Below are 10,142 nucleotides of genomic sequence, written 5' to 3'. Positions count from 1 at the left end.
TTAATAAGACTAGCAACTGTATTCAATTTCATCCCCCAAACTAAAATAGTAGGTTATTACGTAAATTCGCCGAACATGCAACATTTGTAACATACTTTCCTACTGTAGGTTAGAGTTCCTCCCAGAACGAAAGGTGCATGAACCCTTATTGATTTCTAGCTTTCCAACATAGCACATTCTCGTGAAAACGTTCCACTTATGTAGGTTTGATACCTAAGTTTGTATATCTATTAATTGATGATTCAATTTTTATTGAACAGTATTGTAAATTCTATTGTAAATTTTTTGCCTATCAAATTATTACCGACTTCTATTAATAATAACAAAAACACTTGAGGGCTAAACTTTAAAGATTTTGGTGCATGATTGCATTCTTTTGAAATGGTAAATATGAAAAAGTAAGCAGCTTACCTTAATAAATAACCTTAATGAATAATAAACCAAAGCTTAGGCATATAATAGGCATAATATACTTGCACTCTGTAAAAGAATTAAAAGGCTTAACATTATAATTCAATAAGAATATTACGGTATGTATAAGTTAAATAAAAGAATATAGGTATGTAACTAATGGGCGTTGGCGCTGAAATAGGTGGGAACATTTGCATATAATATGTATAATAGTATTTATCTACGAATTAAAAAATATCTAGCGTATGTTGGCTATTTTCTGGGGTATTCAGCATGAAGAATGAATCCATCATAGTAAATTGCTTGTTAGTTGTAAGTATTTTTAATTAACTATTGAACACTTCAGGGATATCAGCAGGATACCGCAAGTTGCATAACTTGATGTGATGTTAGTACTCCTTAGTTAAAACAATAATAAAAACATTAATTATTTCTATTGTTATAGGAAATTTAAAATACTCTCATCTCATCTCATCTCTACCTATAGCTTTTTACTGCTGGGCATAGGCTTCTCCGTTCGCTCTCCAGCGCGACCGGTTCATTGCCATCTGAACCTGCATACTCGTTGGTGCCACATTATTATGGACTACTTACTGATATCCTTAAAATGGTAAAGTTATTTATTTCCAGTATTTCAGTTTTACTTATCCCTTATCATTTTATACATATTTTTCACTAAGCTTACTTTAGGGGTCAGTTATAATCAGCTGCAATTATGCTTAACATTTTATGTTAACTTATTATTTAAAATATTGTCGGTAAAATTATTCCAAACGAATACATGCATGTATGCGTATCCGAACGAAACTGGGAGTCTTGTTATCGATTTTGGGAGAGAAACGTCAAATTAATTTGTTTGTGTGTGAAAGATGGCGTCAAAGGAGTCTCTGGACGTGAGTATTTTGTTATTTCTCTAGATAATGGCCTCTTTTTTACATCTTTTCTCATTTCGTGAACATTCTAGGCTATGACGCAGATAATAAACTTATGATTGCGACTTAAACTCCGTGTTATACCATACAAATTACCGGAGAAGACCACGCCCAGCCGTTGGTATTGAGTTAAATCAAAATTTTGAAGATTCTCATCATGTTTTGAATTAAAAGTCTATCAAATGTATCTGGTATTGGATTTCGTTTGTTCTATGATTCACTTAACGATAGTAAAACTACATTAGGTTTCATTTTATTCAGGTAACATTTAATTTTATAATGCGAACCGGGAACTAAGCCTACCGGCTTAATTAATAGAACAAAACTGTTTGTTTTCGAATAACTACCTGAAATAGGGACTTAAAAAACTACTTAATAATAATCTTCTTTTTAATAAATCAATATTAATCTTATAATGTAAATACATGGACACTTCAAACTCATGTTGATGGTGTTATTGTGAGAAAATGCTGTTCTAAAACTTGCACTAGTGTGTTCAATTCAAAGTAAAATGGCTCTTGAGTCTTAATACAATCACACTTGGAGCTCCGAGATTGTCTCCGATATGTTGCTCGTACAGAATGATTGCAAAGTTAGTATCATTACTAATCAAATGAATGAATATCTGAATGAATGAATATGACATTTTAAAGTCAATGGAATCTACAAGATAAAAATCTCCAGATACTAAAACATTTAGGTAGGTCCTAAATAAGCCATAATCGAACTACATAATGATGATGTGGCATCGTAATAATATATTTTATAAAATGGCTGGAATTTCTCTTAAAATGGTCTAATTTCATCTTAATTACTGACTCATATACACTAATTTTTGCTGAAAATTCTTACTATTCTGAATAATTTAAACTGAAAAATATTCAAATTGGAATCATATAAGTCATCCTAACAGTAGGCTAAATATTATGCATTAGCCAAAGATAATTATTTTCAATATTCTGATAAAGGTCAAAGTTGAAACATCATACTATTACTCAACTGTCACTATATTAGTCAAGTGTTTGCTGTAAATACATAATGAAAGGCATCACAAACAAAATTGAAATGGGTGTGGTCATTGTTCGCCTTCTGATAACTCATACAAGTCATACGTGATTGGTACATATAAACATGTCTACCTGGAGCTTCTCATGGCTAAGGTATGGCTAACCTTTAGCTACTACCCAAATCACCAGAATTTTGCAGAGAAGACATACATTGAAAGTTTATATGGAAAGGTGTATTATATGGCTTGCCTTTTGCAATTATTATGGTCTTTCTCCAGCCAATACCCAAGTACTCATTAAAGAGTAGAAAAAGATACAAAAAATCCAACATTTTACCAAGAGACTTTCAGTAACTAGGTTAAAATTCTATAAAAAGCCAGACTCAGCAAAAAAAGTTGGCTTACGGCAAAGGCCTTTACAATGTTTTGTAATCGGGGCTTGTACTAGGCCATAAGCCAAATTTACTTCCTCTAGTTCCTGTGCCAATTAGATTTAACACAGATTAATGTTAAATTGCTTGTAAATGCTATAAAAAAATTAACTCATTTTTTCATAACTTCCAGTTTGTGGTTGGATAAAATATAAAAAAAATATAATTGATACAACATATAATATTGTTGCAAAGAATGAAGCAATAATTTTTTTTAATAAGTTCAACACTCCATCAATGAGGAATTCTAGTGATTAAAAATATAGGCATTTAAACCATCTTACCTAAAATACCTGTTTAGGCTGAATATTATATTCTATTTAAAGAATCAAACTATTGATACATTATTTTAACAGTTATGTAAAATGTTCATATTGATGAATATCGTCTTTGGCAATATTAGTCCCAAAAGTAAGACATTTCTGTATAACTCCTTCTTTTTCCTCCTTTTAATAACTGATATCCAATCAATAAAATTCTATCACTAAGCTTGCCACCCCTTTGTTTACTCTGGTATTCCCACAATCGATTTAGTAAAACATCGCAAAAGTGAGGGAGTGCAGCCTTGCGTGGTGTTTAACGCGGTTCGATAGCGGCCGCCTCGCCAATTGAGCGCATCCGCATTTGTGTCAAAGGACACAGCACGCGCTCCAAGACGAGCTCATCTTCGACCAAGGTTACCAACACATCCGTAGGCAGTATACTCCACTGGATGCCCACGTACGCTAGCTTTTATAGCGGAAAATTACGGACCACATCTTTGTGTCGTCCAAATGTTCCTACGTCGCTCTATAGTCCCTAACGATCGTTCGCGAAGCAGATTAGGCTCAGTTATACCTGAGCAATAGGATATAAAAAGACCTTCTATTTTGTGCACTACCTAGACCGCGGCGGCGGGATCTATCGTGGTAACACAAGTAATGAGCATAATCATTCACTGCTACGAAATTAGCAAATTGTAAAGTAACATCTTCCTCATGTGAATGAATTGATGGATGCCAACCGGTTGGGATTGCCGGCTAACACATGAATAGTTGACCTTCCGCACCCATTTCAACATTGTGCCACTCGCTTTATGGCCTGAATGAGTACGCCTCAATAGTCCGTGCGTCTCATTTTTTAACATCATTAGTGGACGTATTCGCCTATTCAAAAGATTTTTCCACACATAACGTAATGCTCAGTGGTACTGAAAATACGTTTCCATTCCAGTAACTTTATACGCGAACTTAGTTTATGTAATCCATCGTATGTACTCCATTCCTGTTAGCGAATAAGTTTCTGCTAATTTGGGAAACTTTTCTTGCCTCACATATAACACAGAACTCGTATCTTTTAGCGCCCGTAATAGGCAGTCGGCTGTGAAATTAGAAAACAGCCTTGCGAATATGGGACACGTCAAAACGGAAACCCTTTAGAGATAACTCGATTCTATTCACAGAGATCTCTGGAGTAAAGTCATTAGATGCAAACCTATTTAGAGGCAGTGTGAATTGCATGCTCCGTGAGAAATATAGCGTTACTTTAAAAGAAGTACTTAGCATGGTCTATGGTGCCTTAAGTGGTTAATACCTTGTGGTACCTTGGTAAGCTGAAGACTGTCGTATGTCATATATCACACTTGTGATCGTCTGAGGGATCGTCTAGAACAGGCTAACTACAAGAGTTAGGCTAAGGTCCTGCACGATGCTGACGCAAGTAGCCGCACTTCCCACAGGATGTCGGGAATGAGAGCGTGTCCTCATAACTCTTGCGCTGTCGTGGGTGGCGATTGTCGCAGACGTTGTGTAACTCCTTGTTCTAATGAGGATATTATTCAGAAGTATCTAAATGTTAGCTGAGTAACGTCGCGCGCCTTTTGAAGCGTTTTAATTACACCGCTGTCGGCGGCCACCTCGTTAGTGCCCGACGAAACAACAGACAGATTGTGCCATTAATTAAATCATCTGTTGGTGTTAAATACGCTGATATTGAATAGCTACGGTTTTTGAGATATAATTATCATCTTAGAAGATTTCATTAATAAATACCAAAAGTTAAAATAAAAACCGACCTAAAGTTATGAAATATAATAACATTTACTTTATTCAAGGCTTAGTTAAGAATGACCTACGTTGAAATTCCGTTTGTCAACTTAACTGCTCGATATTAAATTGCTGCTCCACATAGCTCACTAAGAAATAGAGCTGGAAAGCATCGCCTATTGTTCAGTAAATTGCGTTATTCACAAAAATATTCGCTGCTTATTATTTTTCATTCGCACATCGCCTGAGGACTACCCTGAGCGTTGTCGACTTCAGAATATCGCAAGCGAGGCGTGAATATTTATCTCGGCTCGAGACCCGTCGAACATTGTTACTGGCAACATAATGATAGCCACTTTAGGGTGAAATCTCTTAGGGAGGGAATTTTATACGGCGCGGAAGTTTTTAATGCTGAAGGTCACCCTCTGAAAGATGTTAAATATTTCAAAAGAGACTTTCGTAATTTAAAGTTAATACGCGTATTTGGAGAAACGTCTAGAGGGTCGGTTAGCAACAATCGTTTACCGAAGCTTATACGATTATTACTTTTTCAAGGGTAGCTGAAACAGCTAAGAATCTTGTACGTACTTCGTGCAAGGTAACAGCTTGAACTTACGTAAGGTAGGTAAGCGACGCATGTATCCGTACTTATACATTTTGCAGTTATGTAGAATTAGTAAGGGGTTGAAAACATTGCGTGCGTTAAAAATAAGATTCTTGAGAACAAAGAATATTTTGCAAAATAAACTGAATCCACTACTTGAGAAGTAGCCACGTAATGGATTCGGCACACAGCAGGTAGTGCCTTGTTATGACAGATAGTGATCTAGAAAAGCCGATAGTTATCGTATGCCTACCAACAAAGCTTCGTGCTTTAAAGTATTCTGCGTAGTACGAGCATTGTATTTGGTGAAAATACTATACTCCCTATTTGATTACTGTGAGGTACTCTTTTTAATTAAAGCCATCAGACAATCAATGAATTTATCAATGTAATTCCGGATATAATAGCGAACAAAGTAATTAATTGCACGTGACCCTCCACACCTGTCCATTTTAAATAAAACATAGTTCGAATTATTTTTGGTAAACTTAATTATCTACTTACGACACAAGCAATATATACTTTGTACCTACTGCTAGCATGTCTACGGAGAAATACGCCTCAACTTGTGTCGTAAAGAGTACTTTTATTACTTAGAATTCGTGTTGTCTTTTGATCTAATATTTTCTTCTGCGACTCCGTTAAGGTATCAATATCGAATGTTTATTGCTTATTCGATATCTTCAAGGCTTTATCGTACGTGAAGTAAGGAAGGTTTGTGGTGCGAGTGTTCGTGATGTGCAGTCATTAGTGCTTATCGACCTAACTTTAAAGCACTAAAGATAACACTAAATAAATGCTAAAATTAATTGCTTAACTTCTCTGATATCACTATCAATAAAAAAATAAAACTCCTTAACAATTTCTATATTTAGTAAGTTAATAAACAATTTATGTGGTTCTGGTCTATGGCCGATATCAAATTTCCCAGAAAATGTACGTAATACCTGAGATAAAACGTATTGTGAGAGTACCTCATAAAGTCTGGAACACACCTTTTGTAAGCGTTGAGATATGGACTGCGGAAGCAACCGTCTTTTGCCAGTAATGGTGTCGTACAAATCGTTCTCGAAGGTCCTGATATAGTCTTTTTCACATGTGGATAAAGAAAGCACAAAACGCCAGTATTGCATCGTTACTTTGCAAATTATGAATATTATTGAAGAAATTTTACTAGAGTTTATTAAACTACTAATATTAATCATTTATTTTATCATTATCTCAAATTTATTGAGAAATCGAACAGCCATTTTCATGAGCTTACATTTGGCAAATGAAATATATCCGTTATACTTATGTTATTAGTATTCTCATCCATGGCCAACTTATTATTTATTGATCGGATAATATTTGCACGTAATGCTATACCATCTTTAAACAGAACAAATGCTTTTACTGAAAGTGCCAAACATTCTACGTAGTTTATTTATTTTCTTGTGATATTCCTTCGTCTACTTTGCGAAATGACGAAGTCTTCATCCATCTAGCTTGACTCTGTATAGGATTACAACGATAAGTCTCGTCCGGAAATTTCTCAAGGGTTTTTTATTTCATACGGCTGAGCTAAAGGAAAATGCTCGTATTTATATAAACGACGGTCGTTTAACATTTCAGAGCAATTATATAGATTCTTTTGACTTTACGTGTAATTGGAACTCGTAGTTACTAAAAAAATAAAAAGGAGTGAACAGAGAGAGATTAACGGTTTGGTCTTTTGTATTTCCACCTAAACCCATTAAACACCTAATACATACCCACGAAAGGGTACAAAAATCTGTGCAATAGATTTGCTCAAATTCCTGTATGTGAGTTATCACCTTACTCGGAAAATATCCTGAAACGGGGCGTGGCCCGTGCCTGGCCATATTTTTCCAGAGCGCCAGCAATTGTTCGCACATTTCATACGGTACAAACATATATTCTCATACAATTTTGTAGGCAGTTAAAAGTAGTTTTAAAACTAGATCAACGATGCATATACAGCACGATTTAAATCGAGGCAACTTATTTTTGTAATGTAACAAAGCACACGCTACGGTTTTCCCGGGCAGTTAACTTGGTGCATTGGTCGCTAAAGAGGTCGCCATCGATCGGGTCAGGTCGCGCTGCAAGTTTCATAACTTAGATGCACTGGCGCCAAATTGTTACCGATTTCTGTTTACGGGATTCAAAAACTGAGCCGTACAAATAACTACGTTGGAACTGCTTCCAACTTTTATGACGGCCATTAATTATTATGACGGAATTGTGTCGTCGGATATAAAATTTTCGCCCCCGCAAAAAATAGATAAGGGGATCTATTTTTGGGGGTTTGTTAACCTACATAGGAGTGTGACAAACGTTTATAAGCCCCCTATTATAAGTACTGAATATAAATTAATTGTAAAAAAATAATAGTTAAAGAGTGGTGCGACCAATTAACATTTTTAAAATAAAAACTTTATTATCAGTTAACGATTTTGCTGAGTAGTCGAGTAGCAAATCGACATGCGTTATCTAATAAGTGCACGTTCAGTTCCGTTACGTGACGCAGATTCTGGCAAAAAGCCAAATAAATGTCGGTGTAAATAAAGCATTAGTGTAAAGTTAATCTTGAATTACGGTAGTGGCAATTTATTTATCAGGCATACTTTTTAACAAGAGATTACACTTGGTAATTATGGTTTATGTAATAGTGTGTTGTGGCAGTTTGATATTCAGGCCATGATGAAACGCTAAATCAATTAGCCAGTTTTGGAACTGAGCGCGCATGGATCGATTCTTTCAGTTCGTTAGTCGCTCGTGATTTAAATTTGTGTCAGTCGGGAAATTAAGCTTCGTATGTAGTACAAAGATTTTGTAGGATAAAAAGTAAGCCTACACGTTAAGCTAGTTTTACGTAGGTATAATAAAGGTATAATATGGGACCTTAGATTCTAGAGCAGTAGAGCATCGCTCGTGTAGCGGGATTCACGTCACTCCTGACCTCTTGGGTGATTTACTGCAAATTGACTATGTTCAATGTCTGGCACGCGACATTATGCACTTAAAGTATCGTGGCGATGTTTTAGAGCATTATCATGTCTTGACATAACCTGATCTACTTACAAAAAAATAACTTGAATTTAAATTATGATATATTTATTTGGTCTCAACATAAACCTTGTTTTGAGCTGAAATATCTAAAAGACACGGCTTATTTAGCAAGGAGAGAAACAACACTTCTCTTATTCGTCATACGTGCGAAACATACGTCGTAGTTCCTGCACTAGTACATGTAACCTAAGACCTCAATCCAATTTCCTCGCCATTTTAAAGCGTCTGTCTAGTTCTGCTAAAACCCGTTAAAATAGGTCACCTTTTTCTCAAGCAAAACTAGCCACCCTGTCTCCGGATCAATAAGTCGAATGAGATGGATCGGACTGGCCAACATCATGGCGCAGTAGACATTCTGTATACCTCACAATAGTAGTAACATTACCAACTAACAATATGATGTGTTTAAAGGCTAGAGGTGAATTAATTTCTGAATAAAGACTCATCTACATAGTTACGTAGTACTCTAGAGCAGCTTGCCGACTTAATGCTAGGTAATAACATTTTATTGTTTAATTTGGACTAGAATCGGTACTGGCGCTACTCTATGTTAATCTTCTAACAGTTTAATAGCAGAATCTTGTGAAATTGACTATTACATTAGAAACACATTAGATTCTGATATTGGACAAATATCTCTAATAACTTATTTAAATAAACTTACCCAGAATGAAAGGAAATCTCTTAGACCACGCTTGTTTTAGAAAAGACTTCAACGTTTGGGAAAATTCTAGACATTGTTACATAACGGACTATCGTATCGTATACCTGTTCAATGTATTTACCTGGAAGTAACTACGTTAGCCTACAATTCAACAACATTACATGAAATCTATGGGGTTTCGTAAAATAGGCTTCAATTAAGGTTCTGTTTACGAAGATTAAATAGCTCATCATGGTGGAAAAGCGGAACCAATTAAGCGCGTGAAGGTCAGTTTACTTTCCTGATTAATTTTTCTCAAGGGAGTGCCGACGGAAAGTAGGCTATTAATAGGTATCATCTCAAATTATTAACTAATCCTGTTAAGAATTTTATTCTTATAAAATTTAATCGGTTTCATGTTACCTTTTTTTACATTGATATTTTCAGAAAATGAAAGCTTTTTGTAAAATTATTATCATTAAAATGTAATACCCTTAGCACACAATTTCATGAAAACTCTTTTCAGAGGAACAAATACACCTACATTTTATCTAAGTACTTAAAGGCTTAGATAGCAAGGTAACAGCTTGCAAGTATGTATTATCCTCATAATATTTCTTGGAGCACAATAGTGTTAGTGGGGCTTTAGAACTACGCGATCCTCATCCATTGTTAACAACGAGTCTGCTGAAGTCAAGTGTTGCACAACATTCTCGTCGAGAAAACATTTAATTGGAAACTTGTCGAGGAGCGTCTTGTTAGGGGCGGATGAGGGGACACTAACTTCCACACAATTTCCAAGAAGACTGAATAAATATCCCAATTATGTTAGTTAAACCAAGACATTTCAAGTTAGGACATCAAAAGCTCATATGATGTTACATAATCATATTTGTAACGCGTAAGTCGTGCGGTATTCCAAATTAAGTTTGTTCTAGTATGTTCTTCACTATATAGTTTCTCAGTTCCCCTGGTAAGGCTGAGAGACACAACGATGTTATTCAAATGTTACGATT

At 35.4% G+C, this 10,142-nt stretch overlaps 1 protein-coding gene across 6 annotated transcripts in view; it reads left to right on the top strand.

Annotated features, from left to right (window-relative positions):
* Positions 1-1,209: 1,209 nt before the first annotated feature.
* LOC113498884 (sodium/potassium-transporting ATPase subunit alpha) overlaps positions 1,210-10,142 on the top strand; it is a 45,348-nt gene continuing 36,415 nt past the window's right edge. For 4 of the 6 annotated variants that reach the window (XR_003401048.1, XM_026879052.1, XM_026879049.1 and 1 more), the window contains exon 1: positions 1,210-1,304. Coding sequence is in view for 3 of the 6 variants with exons in the window: in XM_026879052.1 (XP_026734853.1) it covers positions 1,281-1,304 (24 nt within the window). In the remaining 3 variants the exon portion in view is untranslated. The remainder of the gene's footprint in view (positions 1,305-10,142) is intronic. The other 2 variants (XM_026879058.1, XM_026879054.1) reach the window with 1 other exon arrangement.

The sequence above is a fragment of the Trichoplusia ni genome, chromosome 11 (assembly GCF_003590095.1).
Source record: "Trichoplusia ni isolate ovarian cell line Hi5 chromosome 11, tn1, whole genome shotgun sequence".
NCBI lineage: Eukaryota > Metazoa > Arthropoda > Insecta > Lepidoptera > Noctuidae > Trichoplusia > Trichoplusia ni.
This window is presented reverse-complemented; position numbering and strand designations above follow the sequence as displayed.